We start from the raw sequence: 22,755 nt of genomic DNA on the forward strand, positions 1-22,755 counted from the left end.
ATCAATCTAAACCCCTGGTCAGGCCAGGACAAATAAAATCATCTCCTTAAGAACAGGGACTATTTATTCCCCTTTTATTTCCCCCCCCCCTTTTTTTTTCTTTTTTTTTGGCGAGGCAGTTGGAGTTAAGTGACTTGCCCAGGGTCACACAGCTAGTAAGTGTTATGTGTCTGAGGTGAGATTTGAAGTCAGGTCCTCCTGACTCCAGGGCTGGTGCTCTTTCTACTGCACCACCTAACTGCCCCTGTCTGCTGTTCCTTGCCATGGACAGAACCCAAGGTCATTCCTCCATTCTTCTGGCAAAAGAGGACACAAAGAAAGCTAGATGGCTTCTAAGCACCTTGAGGAATCATAGTTTTAGACTGTATGGTCCTGGCCTGGCAATACCAGGCATTGCATTTGTATCCCTGGTGCCTGGCACATAGTGCATACGGCCTTCAGACAGGAAGACCCGAGTTAAAATCCTGCCTCAGATACTTACTAGCTGTGTGACCTTGGGCTAGTCACTTAACCTATTTGCCTATTTTCTCAGTGGTAAAGTGGAGATAATAATAGTACCTACCTCCCAGGTTTGATGGGGCAATTAAGGGGTGTAGTGGATAGAGTGATGGTGCTGGTGTCAGGAGGACCTGAATTCAAATCTGGCCTTAGACTGTATGACCCTGGACAAGTCACTTAACTCTGTTTGCCTCAGTTTCCTCATCTATAAAATGAATTGGAGAAGGAAATGGCAAACCACTCCAGTACCTTTGCTAAGAAAATCCCAAATAGGGTCATGGAGAGTTGGAAATGACTGAAACAACTCAACAACAACCAGGGCTGATGTGAGAACCATATGAGATAACATTGTGAAGATTTCTGCAAACCTTAAAAGTGGCATATAAATGTCACTAGGAAGCTTACCTAGTTAAAATTTATCAACATCAAAATCAATATCAAATGTTTTATATTTATCAATATTAAAAAAAGGCACAGAGAAGAGATCTGTAGCAATCTCTACCTTAGTCACTCAGGTCCCTTTTGTCCTGATCATGGGATGTTTGTACCTTACTAGGGCACCATAAAAAGCCAAAGAAATCTTTGATTAGTGGGGAAAGGAGTTCTGGGAGAAATTCTGGCAGGGGTGGGGGAATGAGTGGGATGGAGAAACCTTCGTGTCATCCTTTTTTTGCTTCCTTCTTTGGAAGAACCAGAGCCAGCAGCTTGGTTTTTCCATTCTGAGAGGTTCTGTACTCCTTTAGTACATCCCCACAGCAAAATCCCTGGTTGATCTGCAAAATTCCAATAAATTCTCACCAGAAGAGGGCTGGCAGGCTTACTACCATGTAAGGTATTAAGGACATTCTGCATCCACTGTTGGAGCTCTTCACTTAAGTGAGGAATCAGGGAATCGCTAAATTATTTTTATGAAGGGATATCTGCTGAGTTGGGAGAGGGGGCTAGTGGAGGGGGGAGAGGGAGGGAAGGAAGGGGAGGCATAGGAGGAAGGGGGAGAGAGAGGGGGAGAGAGGGAGAGAGAAAGAGAGAGAGAGAGAGAGAGAGAGAGAGAGAGAGAGAGAGAGAGAGAATTATATAAATCAGTGACTTCCTGGCATCTTCCAGTCAATTGCTCACTCCTGTTTTTAAATCCCTGAGTGCTAACTTTGACATTTTTGCCTTGGAAGGTAGATCTGAACATAGTAATGAAAGCTGTACTTAGAAATGGTGTAGCACTAACCACTTCAATTCTAGGGTTTGAAAGGTTACTCCCTATCTCCTCCTGTCTCTCCCACTACTCAATCCTGTGTCTTACGGTCTTGTCATCCCTCATTAAGACCTCCAGCAGGGTTCAGGGAGAAAGGTGAAGACTCCAACCAGACTACTCAAGCTTATTAGCAGTCCTTGGAAAAGGGTGAGAGAACTGAAACTCATGGCTAAGATAAGATTTGGGATTTCACAAGTGTGTCTGTCTTCAAGAAAAGATAACACAAGACTCTATGTGAAAATTAGAATTTATACAGCAGACAAACTGAGGAGTCACAGTTAAAAAACAAAATTCTTCACAAGGGCATTTACACACCAAACACTGCTTGGACAGGCTCTTCCTTAACATTTCTGAAAGTGACAAGTCTTCAGTGATTTCAGAGAGGGAAGCAGCCGTCAGAGGGCTACCAACCCTAACTCCAAATAGGCTCTTCCATCTCAAGAAAGACAGCGAGAAGCTTTCTAGTCTGCACCCTCCATCTTTCTGTGCTATAATCTTTGCCCTCATTCAGCTGCAGGTGTTACTTGCCAGGAGATGTACTGAGAACACAATAGCTTTCCAGCTATTCACTCCACATTGTTTTTTGAATCCTTCAGGCTTCAGGCAGAGGCCTTCTTCAGCTCACCCACTTGGGAGTTCTTGATGACCAATGAGTCAAAGAGACTTCCATCTTATCTCCTCCAAGTTTTCTGAAAGACAGCAATCTGTTCCAAGGCCCCATGTGCTTCAGAGCTCAAGATTATTTAGTTCATAATTGTGATCATCCGATGTGGCGGAAGGTTATTCCTTGTGAAATGGTAAAGATGTCACCGGTGCTTCCGTGTGACCACATCGGGGGCAATTCTACCAATGAAGGACAAAACCAAACTAAATTCCAATCTACCTCTGGTCTGGGAGCTGAAGCCAGCTTGCACAACTGTTAATTTTTCAGTGTGAGAATTTATGCCTTAGAAATCGGCAGACACCACAAATCAAGGTTTGATTGATTGCTTTGTTGATTGTGTAGACTTAAGAAAGTGACAGAAAAATGTTAATAATGGAAATTAATCTTAAAAGTGTGTCTTACTTACATTTTTTTTTCAGAGATGGTTGTTAAACATATACTAGCATACTGTTGACTGGGAGTCATGAGATAGTTAAGCAGTTGTGTAACCCTAGAAAAATGACTTCACCTTTCTGGGTCATGGTTTCCCTCCTTTTTAAAATGAGAGGTTAGGGAGTAACTGGTTCCTACATACATTACCTCATTTGATCCCCACAACAACCCTCTGAGTTAAGGATATAACCGACATTATTCCCATTTGACAGATGGGGTCGCTGTGGTTCATTGTAGTTAAGCAAAACTTGCCCATGGTTATCCAAGTAGTAACTTTCAGAGGCATGATTTGAACCCGGGTCTTTCTTGTCTCCAAGTCCAGGATTCTTTCCATAAGATTGTATTGTCTCTCAGAGCAGCAGAGAGCAGTAGAAATAACTTTGGGTTTTGAGACAGAGGATCTAGAGTGGAGAGACTCATCTTTTTAAGTTCAAATCCAGCCTGACCCTGGGCAAGTCACTTAACCCTGTTTACCTTGGTTTTCCCATCTGTAAAATGAGCTGGAGAAGGGGATGGCGAACCACTCCAGTATCACTGCCAAGAAAACTCCAAATGGGATCATGACTGAAATGACTGAGCAACAACAAAATTGTGCTGTACTCTAGTCAAATCACACCTAGAGTGTTATGACCAGTTCTGGGTACCATGTTTTAGGAAAGGCATCCTTCCTGAATAAACTGAAGACCATCAGAGAAGGGCATACAGGATAGTGAAGGTCTCAATATCATGCCAAATGAGGATTAGATGAAAAAAGGAGGGATATTTAGCTTGGAGAAAAGAAGACTTGGGGGAGGGTGAGGAGGGAAGGGGGAAGAGCAGGGCTCACAGGGCTGCTGTGAAGATCAGATGCAATAGCTCAGGGTGTCCCAAAAGTCTTAGTATAGTTTTAAGCCCTGAATCTGCAAAGCACTTTACAAACCCTAATATGTCATATATACATCAGATATCATAACTATTATTATCAGGTAAGTCTTTGAAGGGCTGTCACATATAAGAGAGTACTGTAGATTCTGTTCTACTTGGCACCAGAGGGCAAGTCTAGAGAGATGGATTAGAGAGATGGATAGTGGTTTTAGAGGGACAGGTTAATGCTTGTGTAAGGAAAATCTTCCTAATCATTAGCACCATCCAAAGGTAGAATGAGCTGTTTCAGGAAGCAGCAGGTTCCCTGTTACTTGAAGCCTTAAAACAAAGGCTGGATGACCACTGGGGATGGTCCAGAGGTGATTCCTGTTCAGTATGGGTTGGACTCCATAGCCTCTGTAATCTCTTCCAAGTTTCAAATTCTGTTCCCTATCAGTTTTTTGTTTTTTTTTGTTTTTTGGTTTGTTGTTAGTTACACTGGACTTAGCAGGATTAAAATTCTGTTGGGTGAATTACTCCTGTTCTAGCACTTATTGTCTGACTCATTTGGCACTTGTCATTTAGCTACTGCCTTGCATTGATGCCAGTATTCCCATGTGCAAATCTTACTTCCTTAGTAATCTATGCTACAAAGTGCCTTGCATATATTAGATACCTAATTAACAGTTGATTGAAAGATCCACTCTATCTGGGATATAAGCGCATCAGACCTCTAGATAATATGGTCATTATGTCAGGTCATGAAGGCAAAAATCATGATAGCTCACATTTAGATAATCAATCAACAAATAGTTATTAAGTAGTACATTGAACCTTAAGGTTTACAAGACACTTTCCTCATAAACAGACCTGTGAAGTAGGTAATGGAGGTATTATTGCCCCATTTTACAGACAAAGGTCCTGGAGAGAAGTGACTTGATTTGCCCAGGGTCAGGATTGAAACCCTGCTCTCCTGACTCTGGATTCATCTCTCACTAGCCCCAGTATATCACGTTGTCTCAAGGCACCATTTATTACAATGATTCCCAAGGTTGTGAATCACAAAATTTACTGTGAAATTCTCAGATCAGGGAGAACTACAGGTCCCTATGAGCAAGGAGAGGAGACTTTTACCTTCTTAGGTCTGGTCCTCTGCTGAACTTTGGGACTATGAGCTAGTTCAAGGAACAAGTATGAAGGAAAAGATAAGGGCCAAATATTACTTAACCCACTATTTCCTTCCTAACCTCATCTTATAGACCAGTAAAATGGGGCCCCACACTTTACTCCCCAACTCAGTCTCTACCATCCAGTGACACACTGGCCTTCTGGCTAGTTCCTCCCATAAGATACTCCATCTCCTGTCCTGGGACCTTTTCAGAGCTTGTCCCCATGCTCGAAATGTACTCCCTCCTCATGTCTGACTCCTGGCTTCCCTCAAGGCTCAGCTCAACTCCCAGCTTCTGCAAGAAGCCTGGTTCTGGTCCCACGCAGTGTCTTCCTTCCAAAGTTACCTCAAATGTACACTATATACATCTCGCATACATATGTAAGTGTCTCCCATTAGAAGGTGAGCTCCCTGAGTGTGAGGACTGTTGTTTTGCCTTTCTTTGTATCTCCAGACTGTAGTACAGTGCCTGGCACACAGTAAGTGCTTAATAAATGCTTATTGACCTGCCTTGCTGCTTTTAGTGCATATAGTGGTAGCAATGAATTTGGCAAGAACAGTTCTTGGGCAGTGACCTGTAAGGATGATGAATCTTCCAAAACATTGAAATTCTCCTGGGAAAATATATGCCAATATTCTGGCTGTATGCTCCTTGGGGGACTATTTTTCCCCCTTTTTTGATATCCTTAGCAGTTAGCTAGGGAGCACTTAATAAACATTGGTTAACTGATTTACTGTTTCTATTTGAATACCTATTTGAATGAATGTGACCTCCCCAGTTAGAATATATAAGCTCCCAGAAACTGTGTTTTGCCTTTCTTTGCATTCCTATTCATCCTCCCTCTCCAACTTAGTACAGTGCTTGGCACACTGTAAGTACTGAATAAATGTTTGTTTATTGACTTATAGATTCTATGCACTTATTTAAAGGAGCATTACCTCCCCCATTAGAATAAACAAGCTTCTTAAGAGCAGAGACTGTTTTTGTCTTTCTTTGCATTTTTCTTCCCCTTCCAACTTAGTAACGATAGTGGCACACAGTAAGTGCTTAATAAATGCCCGTTGACTGACTTAGTGCTTACATGTACCTATTTAAATAAGTGCTGCTTCCCCCATTGGAATAGAGAAGCTTCTTGTGGGCAGAGACTGTTTTTTGCTTTTCTTTGCCTTTCTCTTCTCCCTCCAACTAACTTTGTATTCTCCTATTCTCTAGGCCCCCATCCTGCCCTCCCTCCAGTATAATGCTTGGCACACAGGTAAGTGCTCAATAAATGTTTGTTTACTGACTTTTAGAATGCTAGGGCTTGGGAGCCCTGGGTTGACCTCCTAGTCCTCCTCTGTCACAAAGGCATAAAGACAGCGGCTCCTCTTCCTACTTCTCAGGGTTCTTGGAGAACTGAGGGAGGTTCCGAAAGGGGGTTCGGAAAAAAGTTACGAACGTCACCAAATACGGGGCGTCATTCTTTTCTCCAGCATACTTCATTCTGAGCTCCCAAGCACCATGTACCCCACAAGTATTGGCAACACAGGCTAACATCTAGAAACAGTGAGATGAGTGGGTGGTAAACACAACATGGCCAAGGATATGGCACTGCTCATGGCTTTGCTGCGAGGGACGTCCGCTCTCTCATCCTTTTGAAGCTGCCTCACCAGCACCCTAATGAAACATTGTGCTTCCACCGCGTGCTGAAAAGGAGTGGAACATTTATGTTTGGGGAGGGGGGGAGAAGGAACACAATTTGCATGACTAATTAGGATCTGCAATTTCAGATTCAATGCTAGGGTGAGAAGGCCAGCTTGTAGGGACTGGGGGGCAGGAGGAAGGGAGGGGATGGAAGACTGGCTGGAACAATTCCTTTCCACTGCAGTGAGCATCCCAGCAGCAAGACAATCAAGAACGTGCTTTGACAAACCAATTAGGCCCCATCACTGGCTGGACTCTGTAACTCTGAGCTTCAAACCTGCAAGGAAGTCTTCACTGCAAGACCTATTTAACAGTTCCATTAGTGACTCATTCTCATTTCTGTTGAAAATGGAGCCAAGACTGCCTTCACTGCCATTCTCTTGCTGGAAATCGCTTATGAGCTCCTGGATCCACTTTAGGTCCTCAGAAAGCTCCTGCCTGAGAGATTCATACTGAGCCCCAAGCTCAGCATATTTCCCAGCAACACTTCCCAGGTCGCAGCCCACCGTCTGGATGTCCTCCTGCAGGGTCTTTCTCATGGCCTCCACCTTGCGGTACTCGTACTTGAGCTGGGAAAGGCTGTAGCGAGTGTTTTCGCTCTCCTCTCTGTACCAGGCTTCCTTCTCATTATAGATGGACACCAGAGCCTCCACATCATCCTGGAGAGAGTCGTGGGTGGAGGCCAGCTTGCTGCAGCTAAGCTCAGCCTCGGCCATGTCTTCCACCACACGGGCGAAGCGCTCAAAGTTGACGTAGGTGTTGTTGCGGGGCATGCTGGAGTGGCACTTGATGGTATATTCTCTCAAGCGTTTGGTCTTCACCTGGGGGGGCTCTGTCTTCTTGTGTTCTGGGGCTTTGGCCTCTCCTTTCAACTGGTGAGCATTTGGACAGAAGAACCAGAGTATTAATTGGGCACATGCAGGGAGACTGTGGCACAAGGCAGAGCAAGGACTCGCACTCTTCAGCATTTCCTGCATGCAACAGACTCTGAGAAAGGAAGCGGGAGTGGTAAGCACTGGGAGGTCCCCAAGACCAAATGGAAAGGAATAAAGAGTGCATCTGAGGATAGGGAGGGAGAGGGCAAGCCCTGCATATTGATTTCAGGGGAGAAAAAGTCATCACGGAGAGTAAGCAGAACCCCCTCCCCCAGGCACACACAAAATGGCGCCAGTACTACCAGTGGTTCAGTTTCACATGTGGTCCCAGGACCAGTCAGTTGTTATGGTCATGCAAAGACCGGCAAACTCGATCATGAGAGGCTCACACAAGCAAGCAGCCTGTCGTTAGAAGGCAACAACCCATTGAAGGATCAGGGCAAACACAGCTCTTTCAAAGGGTATCCAATAGAAGTAAGCTCCTTGAGGGCAGGGGCTATTTTGCTTTATTTTCTCCCTGAATACCTAGTGCCTAACACCTTGTACTTAGAGATAAAGACTGGACCAGTGACTACATTAGTATAGGGAATGCCAGGGTGAGGAAACTCCTTTTACCCATACTTCCTCTGAAACTGATGTTCTTAAGAGTTCTGCCTAAGCATTAAGAGATATCAGCATCAGGATTTGAACCTAGGTGCTCCTGGTTTTGGGATAGGTTCTTTATCCACTACAATACCTCATGTCTCAGACTTGTGTTAGCAGTCATTTAATAAAAGTTGATTGGATTGAATTGAATCATAAAATGAAGAGTCAGATTCGGGTTGGATCAGAAAGAGTAGCTATGGGGGACTCTTGGTGGCACCTTGTATAGGCACATCCACATAACAAAAACAAAGCAGCTTGCTGGATGGGAAAGGTAACTACCTAAAAAATTCCCTGCACATTTGCCCTGCTCTGGAATGCTCTATTTCTCTTTAACTTTTCAAAATCCTACCTCTATCTTTTAAGGACCAGCCCCAAAACTACCTCTGCCATGAAACTTTCCCTAACTATTCTAGCTCCCACAAACTTCCCACTTTCTGTCTTTTGTTACCCATTTGGCACATACACTGACTTGTATTATTGCTGACTGGTCTTACTCCAAGGGTAGCTAGGTGGCACAGTGGATAGAGTGCCAGGAGTGAAGTCAGGATGACTTATTTTTCTGTGTTCAAATCTAGCCTCAGACACTTACTAGCTGTGTGGTCCTGGGTAAGTCACTTAAACCTGTTTACCTCAGTTTCCTCATCAGTACAATGAGCTGGAGAAGGAAACGGCAAACCACTCTAATATTTTCCCCCCAAAAAAACCCCAAATGAGGTCACAAAGAACTGGACATGACTGAAACAACTCAACAACAACAATAATAACAACAATAGTTTTACTCCAATGTTTCAGTGAGGTTTGGAGGTGATCCTGGAGAACTTTAGGATATGCCAGTAAGGTACAAGCCTTGACAGAGCTTTCGAAGATGAAGAGATTTCAGACATGGGTCAGTGCAAGCTAAAAACCAGCTAAGCTGAATATGGCCTCTGGCCATAGTGAGGTCTAGCCTCTGGGTGATATTTTTTTTTTCTGGCTTCAGTGAAAGATCATCCAGTCTACTAAGCCTGAATCAGATTAAAATGTAATTGGAAAATATTTAACAAAATAAGTAAAAATATAATACAACATAGATAAGGTTAATATGTAGTTTTCAAAGTCAATGTGTACTTCTAGGAACCCTTACGCATTATTTTAGTGGCCCCTGCTTCTATCTGAAAGGGGTACCCACAAAAATAAAATTATAGAGCCGTGAAATATTGAAGAAATCTTACACTTTTATGTGCATGTCTTTTCCTCCCATGAAGAAGGAACAATATCTTAACCTCTCCCCCTATGCAAGTCAGACTAGGTTTTCCTTAAAAGGTATTATGACCTTCCTTAAGACTTGGTTGTCCTAGGGAACTAAGATGGTTGACATAATTTCCCCATTGCCTGGGTACAAAATGAGCAATTCAGTTAAGGGAGCTTTACTAAGCTGAAGCAACTCCAGGCTTCTTTGATCCTCTCCTTGTCGAATATTCTTCTCTTGCTATGTAGCTAAGTAAAATCTCTTTTTTTTTTTAACTGTTGAATCATCTATGCTGGGTCTCATTTTGTATCAATATAAAACCTAAACTCCCAGGGGATCGGCCTGAGTCAGGCCCAGCCCAGAGCACCCTACCATTACATAGCAAGCTACTTGAAGATACAAACTATACCTTATATTTCTTTATATCCTTCACAATTCCTATTATATTTATATAGAACTTTACAGGTTACAAAGTGCTTTTCCTACAATAGCCCTGTGAGACAGGTAATACAAATATTATTTTCAAGATGAGAAAAGTGAAATTCAGAGCTAAAGAAAATTCGCAGGACCTCATAGCTAGAAAGAGTCAGAACTAGGTCTGGAATGCAAACCATGTGACTCCAAGATTGCTTCTCTTTCCTTCACTGTGTCCTCTCTATCCTCCCCTCCTGCAATGGTTTGCCATTTCCTTCTCTAGCTCATTTTACAGATGAGGAAACTAAGACAAACAGGGTGAAGTGACTTGCCCAGGGTCACACAGCTGGTAAGTGTCTGAGACTAGATTTGAACTCAGGTCCTCCTGACTCCAGGGCTGGTCCTCTATACATTATCTTTCCCTCCAGCACCTAAGCTTTAAGGGACAGCTCTCACAGGAAGGACATAATGAAGGAGGAAGACAGGATGTACCCTGGAAATTCACAGGGTGTGTCACCACCCTGGGGCTCAGAGAACCTTAGAAACAATTTTGATTCGACCTGCCATCTTGAGTACTGAGATGCCCTTACTCTCGGCCATATTTTCATTCTGCTGTAGACCATGAGCATAAACCTAGATGACTTCTAGGGATCCAAGTATGTGGCTGGGAAGGCTTTAGTAATGGAAAGTAAGTACCCCTTACTAGAATGTCCTTTAGGACTTTACCATGGTTGCTAGATGCCAGCATAATCATTAATTACAGAATCATAGAATGTTATAGCTACAAGGGGACTTGGAAACCATCTCATTTTACAGGCGAGGAAAATGAATTCTACAGAGGTGCGTGACTTGCTTTTGAGCACACACTTAATTTATGTCAAAGATAAGGACTACTTTGACACACTCTCCCAACACTCCCAACTCATTTCTCTTTCTACTCTGCTACAACGCAGTTCTTTCTGAACAAAGAGTAGCTGGGAGACCACAAAGGTAATGGATAGGAATCCCCCTCACACAAAGGGCCAGAATCTTTGGGGGCAGAATAAAAAAAAGGAAAGAGAGAAAGGAATGACAATATGCCACACCGTTTCTGCAATGACTAAGGCCTGCTGGGTTTCCTCCTTCAGTCTTCAGTCCAGAAACACTATTTCCTATAGTCTTCTTTCATCTACATTTGCAGGTACATGCTTCTCATTACCTGAAGGAGGCCAGGGCAGCCAGTTTGGGTCAGGAAGAAGAGGGGAAAGGAAAATAAGTATGCTGCAGGTTTCAGATATGTCAAACCCCTGGGATGAGGTGTGAAATGTAGATCATTTTTTAAAAATTGGAGTTGGCATTCAGATGATTATGGAACATTGACTTTTTTTACTTTAAGAAGAAAAGATGACCCTAAGCTCTTCCTGTCCATGACTCTCTATGAGGTGGCCCCAAACCAGGAGGTTCCCATTTGTTTTGCTGTTTTCCATACAAATGAGGTTCGGAACCTTCAATGAATCAGCAAAGTAGTTTAAATTAGCATCAGCTTATTGGAATAAATTATGGCAGTCTGGTTAGCTGGCATCTAACACTCACTAGGGTTGAGTACAGCGCAGGAAAGTTTGGTGCTGCGTGGTGGATCAGACAAGGAAGCAATGGATTCTAAATGGGGAAAAGAGTGTCTCTTAATCTTGGGCAATACCATGATTCTGGTAACTGAGGGAGAGGAGTTCAAGGTCACACACTGAAAAAAAGCATCACCTGCACTGGTGCACATCTGCCCTTACCGTGATCCAGGGATGAGTGAGCGCTTCCTGGATTGTGAGCCGTTTCCTGAAGAAGGGAAAAAAAAAACTTCATGAGGAAAGTAGCTGCTTACAACACACTCCCCTCCTAATGTTCACAAGAATTAAATTTTGCCTCTTTCAATTGTTGTTGTGCATTCGTTGAGTCATGCCCGACCCTTCATGACTCCATGGACCACAGCAAACCAATGCCGTCTATGGGGTTTTCTTGGCAAGGATATTGGAGTGGTTTGTCATTTCCTTCTCCTGTGGTTAAGTGACTTGCCCTGGGTCACATAGCTACTAAGTGTGTGAGGCCAGATTTGAATTCTGGTCAACTAGAGCCCTGATCATCAAAATATTGGGGAACATAATGCAGGATAAAAGCCTTTAGGGGCTCTGAGTGTGCCATGCACTCTGAGAAAAAGATCCCAGATTAAAAAAAAAAAACTCAGTTATTAATGTGTTCTTAAAATCTCCAACTTGGTCTCATAGTGGAGAAGTTTTGTTTAGTTCTCAGCCCACCATAGCTCCTATCCACACTAAATCTGGTTCTTTTTCCCAGGCTCTTCCAGAGGGCAAGAGCTTTTCCATATCCTTCTGATTTCTGTTCGATGAATAATACAATTTAGGGCTTGAAGGGAAATTAGGGATCATCTGGTCCAATAATGTTATTCTATAGATGAAAAAAACTGAGGCCTAGTGACTTGCTCTGGCACCGCTGCTGCTGCTGCTGTTTCTCTTTGCTCTAAACCAGACCTCAGGAGACTGCCTGAGAGGAGCTAAAGTGCTTGGTTTTGAATTCCCCAGGATCATACTTTTTCATCCAGAGTATCTCTCACTCAGCCTCCAAGAAGGTATTCTACCCTGATTTTCACTTCTTGTCCTGAGAACTGTCAAAAAAAAAAATCAATCTCACCATTCCTTTTGGAAAGGGAGTTCCATTAGACTACTCTGATGTTCCAGACACCATCTATGTGACTCCAGACCAAAACATCCCTTCCCGGACACCAATCCCCCACTGTGCTGCCCGACACTTATTCCATGATTTTCTAACCAGGTTAATGAAGGGGCCTGAGTCCATGTCATGTGAAAGAGGAATGGGGGAAGTTTAATCCAGGAAGAAAGAATCTGTTCGAGGAGGGACACGATGGCTGTCTTAAATATTTAATAAACTCTGGCTAACTGATTTCATTTGCAAGATCATCATATGGGGGAGCAATGAGACTTGTTCTGTTTGGGTTTCAAAGAGCAGCACCAGGAACAATGGGTAGAAGCAGAAAAGAGGCAAAAAATTTAGGCTTGATGTCAGGAAAAATTTCCTAACAATTAAGAGCTGAACAAAAGTGAAAAGGGCAGCACTGAGAAGTCATGCTTTTGGGGCAGCTAAGGTGAGCCAGTGGATAGAGCGCCAGGCCTGGAGTCAGGAAGACCTGATTTCAAATGTGACCTCAGATACTTACTGGTTGTGTTACCCTGGACAAGTCATTAAACCCCAATTGCCTCCAAGAAAAAAAAAGAAGGAGAGAGAGAAAAGTGATGCATTCCTTGACCTTGGAGGTCTTCAGATGACTACTTGTCAGTTATGTTACAGAATATAAACTCCTTGAGGGCAGGGACTGAACTGCTTTGCTAACTGTATTCCTAGTGCCTACTCTAGTGCCTCCCATACAGGAATAAGAATTGAACCTGGGATTTTATACCAATGAATAAGGAACTCCCTAGTGAGGAAAGTCTTTCTACAAATGTAAACTGGCAGGTGAGACCACTGGTTGCAGAGAACCTGCCAATTAGCATTTGCATATTTGTATAACCAAGAGGTTAACTCACATGCCCAGAATCACAGAGCCAGTATGTGTCAGTTGGCAAATCCTGAACCCAGATCTTGGCCTCTAACATAGCCAAGTGCTTAATCAGTGCTCATTCATTCATTCGTTCATTCACACAAGTAGTAAGTGCTAGAATCAGCATCTGAACGCAGGTTTTCTGGCTTCAAAGATCCAACGCTCCTTCTATTAAACACTTTCCTTACGGGATGACATTCAAATACCCACATTGGCTTTTAACGCCTTGGTCCCAACACAAGTCAAGAAAACAAAGAATAAGACTAGAAGAATGGCTAGTGAAGCCAGTATCATGTGATACAGAATGAGAAGGGACCTAGATATTATTGGGTTCCATTTCCTCACTTTACAAGTGGGAGAGCTAAGGCTTATGGAGCACAGGTGACTTGCTCAAGGTCACAAATAGGCAGTAAGTAGCAGAGCTGGGATTTGACCCCAATGTCTCTAACCCCAAATGCTCCTTCTACTACATCTGCTAGAATGCAAATTCCTGTGATAAAACGTAAGCTCCATGAGGACAGAAACTATTCACTTTTGTCGCTGTAGCCCCAGTGCCTGGAACAAACTGGGCACTTAATAAATATTTCTTGATTAATTGATCAATGCTCCCAACTCTAGGTTAGCTATAAGTTAATGTATCAGAAACTAGAGACTTTCAGGACAGCTCTATTCTCCTCTCCTTCTGTATTACTGGAAGCAGTCTCTGTGTGGTCACAGCTGCTTGTTCAGAACTACAGTCGTGTGGTGGCTACAATTTAACCCTTGAACTTGATGCCTTCACATAAGGTTTCCAGACACCAATACAGATCTAACTTTGACAGCTTGTGCTGAGTGGACAGGGAGAGACCCAAGAAAGAGACTAGGCATATACTCCTCTACAATATAACCAAGGGTGTGCTAGTAAATGTTTAACAATTGAAGGGCAGCTGGGTGGTTCAATGGATAGAGAAGCAGCTCTGGAGTCAGGAGGACCCAAGCTCAAATCTGGCATCAGACAATTACTAGCTGTGTGACCCTGGACTAGTCACTTAACCTCACTGCCTCCAATTAAAAAAAAAAAAAAAAAGGTTAACGATTGGTTCTTAGAGGAGGAAAAAGTACTCAGGGCACACTTTTAAATTTAATTGGCATTATTAACATATTCCCATCCCTTTCTTTAAGTCTAGACCATTAACAAAAACAAGAGAATGAGCCCTGATTTGCAGCTTTTGCTGATTCCAAGGTGTAAATGCTCATGCTGAAAATTTAACTCTTGAGCTAGTTTGGGCTGGCTCCAAAACACCCCTGATTACAGCTAGGCACAAACCATGAAGTTCAGCTGAGGTTGCTCTGTGTGTTACCAAGCTATGCTGGTCATGTGGCAGTTCACAGAATGATGTATCGCGCTCAACAGTTTTCCCACAGTTTAGCTCCAGGGAGGTAATGACATCTATAGAGCATTCTGCAAACCTTAAAAGGTTGACTGGTTAGATACAGATTCCCCTCTCTTTCAGTAAGGAGCTAGCTGGGGAAAGGGCACTCCAAAGACCTACTAGGCAAGGCTAAACCCCACCCCACCTCACTGAGAAATCTCCGGTCCCCTCCCTAACAAACACAGATTGAGCTTGGAGGGTTCTGAAGAATGGTGCCTCTCACTTTCTCCCATTTTGTCTGCACCTTTGCTCCAAACCCTCCACCATTCCGCCCGCCCTCCTTTCCTAAATTTGCTGATTGAAAATACAGACACTTAATCTTAAACTGTTCAAACTCCAAAAGCACCTTGAGACAGACTGCGAGATATATTCAGGACCAATGAGCGTTAGAAAAACCCAGGCTGGCTTCCAAAACCCATACACAATTATGTACATTTCAGTATGAAAAGCACAACAACAAAAAAGCCTTGAGTAAACAGGTTGAATGACAAGTCTCAGCCTTGAACATATTTTCCAACATCTGCCAAAACAGCCATAATACCCATGATGACAGCCCTTGCTCCTCAATGGGTCCCATGCAGGTGGCTTATAAATCAACACTCCTTCAGAGGTGAGGCAGAGCAGGTACAATGAAAAGGAAGGGGTTGCTGCCTGATTAAATTCTCTTAAAATCTCACCTTGTTTCTTTAACCAGGAGCTTCCGAATGAAGTCTTTGGCTAACTCGCTGGTCTGACTGAAGAATTCCTCATCAAAATCATAACTCACTGCCGTGATGTTTGCCAACGTCTCCTGCTTTGTGTCCCCAAGGAAAGGTGAAGCACCACTTAACCTAGCACCAAAAAAAAAAAAAGGAACCAAGTGACTTCAAGCCTGAAGTGTGTGAAAAGTGATGTAAATCTCTCCCTTGGAATTTTGATACTATTTTTTAGTTCTCATACATTTTCACACAAGAGATACAAGAAACCAAGTGGCCCTAACCAACCCCATTGGAAAATCAAAGTGGATGAAAAGTGCACGTTGGCCAGATTATGACATGTATTATTTATGTATACATACATATCTTTTATGTAACAGTGTTGCAGACAATGAAGTAGGCCCAGAAATGAATTGGAAGAGGAAAGAAGGCTAGACCGCGTTGAGGAAGATATAGAGCACAACTAACAGGCATAGCTAAGGCAGTTTGTTTTTCATCACCAATATTTTTGCAGTGAGGCTGTATGGCTGTGAATCACGAAATACAATGATCATTCTTTAGTCACATCCTACTCTGTGTGACCTCATTTGGGATTTTCTTGGCAAAGATGCTGGAATGATTTGCCATTTCCTTCTCCAGCTCATTTTACAGATGAGGAAACTGAGGCAAACAGAGTTAAGTGACTTGCCCAGGGTCACACAGCTAGTAAGTGTCTGAGGCACATTTGAACTCAGGTCTTTCTGACTCTAGGCCTGGCTCTCTATGCACCACCCAGCTGCCCATAAAATACAATGACAGAAGAATTAAAATTGCAGGTGACCTCAAAATGTCAATGAGAAGACACATAATGAATCTAAGCACGCTCTTGTATATTACTAACAATCATTTGCAATAAGAAAAAGCAAAAGACTGGAAAAAGAAATGGGCCACTCACATAGGAAGCCAGAGAGATAACAGATAGAGAGTCTGAAATCATTTCATTGGAATCTATGAGATAGAACTAGAGGCAACTAATGACAAGTTTGAAGCAAGCTACGGACAAGAATGGCACAAGGCGAGAAGGCATAGATGGCTTTTCATTGGCACAAATGATGTATTGTAACCACTGACGTACATACTTTTACACTGTATTGCACTTATCGGTGTATATACTTTTCCTCCCTCCAATAGATTTGTAAGCTCCCTGAGGGCAGGTATCCCACTTAGTGCTTCTGACATTTAACTCATATTTATATAATCCTTTGAAATGTATAAACCACTTTCCTAACAACAAACCTGTGAGGGAGGGGGGTAATTTTACAGATGAGGAAACCGAGGCTCAGAGATTCTCATTTAAATTAAACTAGAAATCAGAGATTCTCAATTAAACTAGAAATGAATGTAATTTTCTCTGGAAATTTGTCCCATTAGCATAAAAGCCTTCCTCCTCTCTTTCCTACCCCTCCCAGGATCACAAACTGCACAGCCTGCCCATTCCATTCAATCAATTCATAACCTTAAAAAAAATTTTTTTTTTAGGCATTGGGGTTAAGTGACTTGCCCAGGGTCACGCAGCTAGTAAATGTCAAGTGTTTGGTCTGAGGTCACATTTGAACTCAGATCCTCCTGACTTCAAGGCCTGTGCTCTATCTACTGCGCCATCTAGCTGCTCCCCAATGTATAACTCTTAATTGAACACTTACCATGTATTCAGCCCTGTGCTAGGTACCACAGGAGATATAAAGGAGCATAAAATACAGCCCCTGCCGACAAAGACCTTATATTATAGTCTATCAGAGGAGACACATGAAATGACTGAAATAATCAGAGGCATGAATGTTAATTTAAATGTGTATTATGTACAGTATATAATTTCAACAGAATCAAAGATTTAGAGGTGGAAGGATCCTTAGGGATTATACAGTTATCCCTTCCATATCACAACTTTCCCCATCGCACTTTCCATATGGAGTAGGTCGGCATAAGAAATTAAATGGGAATTTTGGGGGAGTTTTGAGGAAGCCTCAAATGACACTTGAAGGTTGGCAAACAACACAGAAAAAGTTTAGAAACTCAGAAACACATAGAATATATGTATAGTATTGTATAATATCAACATAGTTTATCTCTTAATACCATAATAATTCATAACTTCTCTGGTGCAAAGGGAGGGCCAAAAAATTTTACATGGACTTTCCAGATCACAGGGGCACTGTGCTCCTAATCCTCCATGTGGAAAGGATAACTCTATAGTTCAACACCCTCTTCTTATGGATGAGGAAACTGAAACCCAGAAAGGTTAAATGATTTGCCCCAAGTTCACACTGGCATTAAGTAACAGAGGCAGAATTTGAACCCTTGTCCTACGGGCCCGGAGTCAGGAAAATCCGAGTTCAAATCCAACCTCAGACACTCACTCGCTGTATGATCCTGGGCAAGTCACTTAACTCGGTTTGCCTCAGCTTCCTCATCTGTAAAATGAGCTGGTGAAGGAAATGGCAAACCACTCCAGCATCTTTGCCAAAAAAAACCCCAAATGGGGTCACAAAGGGTCAGAAATGACTGAAAACAACCAAACAACCTCTTGCTCCAAATCCAATGTGTTTTCCTCTATATATTATTGCCTTTCCAGAATTGCAAAGGAGTGACCTAAAACAGTCAGGGAGCTCTTCAAGACTCAGCTTAAATCTGACTTTTTGCAGGAAGCCTTTATTGGATTGCCCCCTCCCCCAAACCCCCTCCATCTGCTAGTGTCTTACCGCTGAAGTTACCTGGCATTCCTTCCTTATGTATCTAGTGTACTTCTACTTATTTACGCTTTGCCTCCCCCAACAGAACGTGAGCTTTTGAGGCCTGCACTAAAAGGGCTCCAACCTACCTTTCCAGCCTGATTTCTCACTTCTCTTACACATCAGTCAAACTGAGAGACCAGCTGTTCCCTGAACTCAGCATTCTATCTTCATCCTCTGTGTATTTACATAAGTCATTCCCCATGCCAGGAAAGTGCTCCCTCATCACGTCCACCTTTCCATGTCCTTTCAGGCCTAGCCTTCCTCCTTGAACCTGCCCTGATCCCTCCCAGTCATCAGTGTTCTTTCTCTCCTCAAATAACCTTGAATTTCTTAAATATCTCAGTACACATAATTATTCCCACTGGGGTTCGGGAGCTGCTGGAGGGATGTTTTTTTTCTTCTTTGTAAACCCAGCCCTTGGCACAGCGCCCTGCATCTATTGGGTATTTCATATAAATGTTTGTTGAATTAAAACCAGTTGAGGAGTGTGGGTTCCAGACCCCAGCAACAGGGGATCCCAGTGTTTCTGCAAGGCTTCCTAGGTGCTCTGCCTAGCACCTTAGCTGAACTCCCCCATGGCTTTGGGGAATGTGTGTGTGTGTGTGTGTGTGTATGTGTGCACACACATACGTGTACTCTTTCATTTATATGAAACTGCCTCCCTAGGGTGACTGGGTGAGACTCTTGGGCTCATTCTTCTTCCAATGGCTCCAGTTGATTCTGGGCAGGGAAGTTCAGGAGCTAACACTTTCCCATCCCACCTGGAGATCTCTGGCACTAAGACAATGGCTAACCATTTCCTGATTAACTGAACTTAGGCTTTAGTTGTAAAAAGATGGTAATGCCTGCGTTCATTTCCATCAGATGATTCCTAGGAATCCCTCTGAAATGCCTAGATGCAGTACATTACATAAATGGGGGAAAAGACAGGCATAAATGTGTGTGATCATACCTGGGGACAGAGTAGGACACCCATCAGCGCAGTGTTACTTTAAATAGGAACTCAAGGTCTTTCTACAGATCAGTGACTCTGAGTGTGTGTATTCTCTCTCCCAATAAACTGTAAACTCCTTGAAGGCACAGGTGCAGCTGTTTCATTTTTGTTGTTTTATCTCAGGTTCCTAACACAGTACCTGGCACATGGTAAGCATTTAATAAATGCTTGGTGACTGAACAAGTCTACTCACTTAGATCATTTGGGCCACATCTGCAACCACTACTGACCAAAAGCCATAGGATTGCCGTCTGCCTTGGGGAGTCAAGCATGATAATCCTAATACAGAAAACAGGGTTCCTGAAGAGCTGAAGGCTAAACGTGGCAGAATCAGATGCATGTGTATGCAAGCGTACGTGCAGACACACACACATATACAGACCAAGTATTACTGCTCCAACCTGAATATGCTAGATTAAAAAAAAATGTCTATCTAGTACCTTACAACCCTGAGACAGGAAGGGAAGAAAGAAAAATAAAGTGGAGAGAGGTAAGAGGAGAGAAAACAGGAGATACAAGGAAGGAGGGGAAAGCAGAGAGACAAGTTGGGGGATAAGAAGGAGGAGAGACCAAGGAAGGGGAGGAGGAGAGATGGGAGAGAATGAACCCAAAGGTAAAGACCAGAACAATCCAGTTTCCTTAACACATGATGGTTTTGCAGCCTGCAGTGCTGGGGCCCTCTTTCATGGTTTTCAAATAAAATACAACACTTTTAGATTTTGACAGTAACTAAAGAAAGAGCAAGAGACAGTCAGGGAGAGGCTGATTAGTAGGCTCTCAGGGGCACCGTAGGAACTGCAGAGACAGGCTGCAGAATATTAATTGCTGTTGATAACAGTAAGTAATCAATCTTGTGAGCAATGAGACCTCCAGCCTTGCTATGGGAGAAGTACTGCAGGATGGCTGAGCTGAATGTCTCTCTTCTATTCCCACCTCAAAGCTGGGGATGGGGAACAGCCCTTCAATTGAACCTGGGTTTATACCTTTATCCCCACCCCCTGGGAATTGTTGCTGTCCAGTTATTTTTAGTCATATCTGACTCTCTGTGACCCAATCTGGGGTTTTCTTGGCAAAGACACGAGAATGGTCTACCATTTCCTTGTCCGGATCTTTTTTTAGATGAGGAAACTGAGGCAAACAGAGTTAAGTGATTTGCCCAGGGTCACACAACTAGGAAGTGTCTGAGAACAGGTTTAAACTCAGGAAGATGAGTCTTCTTGACTCCAGGACTGGCATTCTATCTACTAGGCCACCTAGTTGCCCCCAAAATGGAAGTTTTGATTGCTGTTTAGTTGTGTCTAACTCTTTGTGATGTCATTTGGGGTTTTGCCATTTCCTTCTCCAGATCTTTTTCTAGGTGAGGAAACTGAGGCAAACAGGGTTAAGTGACTTGCCCAGGATCACACGGCTAGTAAGCGTCTGAGGACAGGTTTAAACTCAGGTCTTCCCGACTTCACACCTGGTGCTATGTCTACTGAGCCTAGCTTCCCTGAAGCCTGGGTAACCAAGGCCTAAAGGGGTGAGTTTTGTTGATCCTAAGGAAGGTATAGGCTCATAGGTCTATGGCGGAAAGGGACCTTGGAGGCTGACCAGTCCAACCCTCTAATTTTACAGATGAGGAAACTAAGGTGCACGGAGGTCAAATGACTGATCTGAGATCACAGAGAAAGCAAGCATCAAAGGTGGAATCTGAACCCAGATCCCGTGACTCTAAACAGTGTTCTTTCTGCCGTATGAAGTGTCTTCCTTAGGGTAACTGGGTGAGACACTGGGGCTCATTCCTCTTCCAGTGGCTTCCAACTGGCTCTGGGTAGGGAGGGTTAGGAGCTACCACTTTCCCACCCCACCTAGAGCCCTGAGCTAGGACTGAGAGCCCCACCGAGATACTTACAGTATGTAGGTGATGACCCCTATGCTCCTGCAAGACAAAAAGCAACGTGAATCAGTGTCTTCCTAAGTTGGAATCCCAGTCCTTATAAGGGACTCTTCCATAGGGTCCTCAGAAGACCACTGGACATCCCCCTTGTGGTTCCCGGGTCTCTGCATCTCCCAGCCATCTTTAAGGAAATGAGTCACCTTTGGGGAATGGTGAATAAATTACTCTGAGCCAGGTACAGGTACGTGAACTCTGCACCCTATTCCAGGTCATTTATCTGAAGTCCAAAGAGACAAATTTTATGTTTCCTCTCCCTCTTAACTTCTACCAGAGCAGCTGTTCTAAACAGGACTTACTTCTCAGAGCTGTTCACAGTATATACAGAGGGAACATGGGAGGGAGAGTGCCCTAAGACATGGGTACTTAGAGAACTGTATTGGTGACATAGATAACCACTCCCCAGAAAGGTCGAGGGGATCATACGTCTTGGGAGGACACTCCTGAGCTAAGAAGGCTGGGAAAAAAGGAAGACTGACCAGACCCTGACCTGGAAGAGATCTCATTGGAAAACTTACCACATATCAGCCTCCAGCCCAAGGGGTTCGTAATTCACAATTTCTGGAGCTGAAAGAAGCCAGTGTTAAAGAATCAATAAAGTATGACGTGACATTGAGGTGCATATCAGAGACATATTGGTGGCCCTCTCCTCTCTCTTTAGGAGGAAAAACAGGCCAGTTGCTGAAAACCTCCGTATTTCATAATATTTAAATGATAGTTACATTAATATAGTGCTTTAATGTTTGCAAAGTACTTTACATATGAGATTTCATTTGATCCTCACAAAAATCCTATGAAATAGGTGCTACTGTTTATCCCCATTTTACAGATGAGGAAACTGACTAGGAGAGGTCTCAATGACCTGCCCAGAGTCACATGCTAGTTAAGAATGTAAGACCAAATCTGAACTCAGGTCTTCCTGACTCCAAGTCCTTCTCAAAGTCACCTAGTTCAACCTTCTCATTTTACAAGTGAAGAAACTAAACTAGAATCTATAGAGGTTAAGTGACTTGCCAAGGATCATGAAGGTAGTAACTAAAGAACCATAATTCAAACTCGGGTCCTCTGCCTCCAAATCCTGTCTTCTTTCTATTATACTAAGGGGGAGTCTTGAGGGTTGGAGGAGTTTAGTGAGGACAGGGTACTTGAAACAACTTGAAATTCCTATGCATCTTTTAAGAGCCCACCTCAAATAGTACTAACTCAGTTTGAAGACATTGATAAAACAGAGATTGTCCTGGGGAGAGCAACCACGATGGAGAAAGGCCTTGGGTCCTGGCCACATGAAAACTGGATGAAGAAACTGGGGATGATTAGCCCGAGAATGAGAAGACTTAGCGCCCACTAAGTGACGGCTGCCTTCAAGGATGTGAAAAACTGCCATGTGTAATAGGGACAAAACTTGTTAGGGTTGGCCTCAAAAGTAAGACAAGGAGAAATGGGGGGCTGTTGAAAGAAGCAAATTTTAAAACACACTCCCCTCCCCACCACCAATTTCTTAACAATTAGAGCTATTCCATAGCAGAATGGGCTGCCTTGGGTAATGGGTGAGGTAGTGGGCTCCCCCTCACTGGAAGTTTTAGACAGAGGATGGATAACCACTGGTCAGGTATCAATTAATCAAAATACATTTATTAAGCACATTCTTT

At 43.3% G+C, this 22,755-nt stretch overlaps 1 protein-coding gene across 2 annotated transcripts in view; it reads right to left on the minus strand.

Moving 5' to 3' along the window:
• Window positions 1-22,755, minus strand: part of DAPK2 (death associated protein kinase 2) — a 187,077-nt gene that overhangs the window by 14,078 nt on the left and 150,244 nt on the right. Inside the window, exons 6-10 of one of the 2 annotated variants that reach the window (XM_027851778.1) lie at window positions 21,625-21,673; window positions 21,065-21,091; window positions 15,391-15,543; window positions 11,461-11,506; window positions 6,544-7,407 (exon numbers count right to left, since the gene is read on the minus strand). In XM_027851778.1, the coding sequence (XP_027707579.1) occupies window positions 6,778-7,407; window positions 11,461-11,506; window positions 15,391-15,543; window positions 21,065-21,091; window positions 21,625-21,673 (905 nt within the window). In that variant the 3' untranslated portion in view covers window positions 6,544-6,777. Of the gene's footprint in view, window positions 1-6,543; window positions 7,408-11,460; window positions 11,507-15,390; window positions 15,544-21,064; window positions 21,092-21,624; window positions 21,674-22,755 lie in introns of those variants that run through there. The other variant, XM_027851777.1, reaches the window with a different exon arrangement.

The sequence above is a fragment of the Vombatus ursinus genome, unplaced genomic scaffold (assembly GCF_900497805.2).
Source record: "Vombatus ursinus unplaced genomic scaffold, bare-nosed wombat genome assembly UNPS02009205.1, whole genome shotgun sequence".
Taxonomy (NCBI): domain Eukaryota; kingdom Metazoa; phylum Chordata; class Mammalia; order Diprotodontia; family Vombatidae; genus Vombatus; species Vombatus ursinus.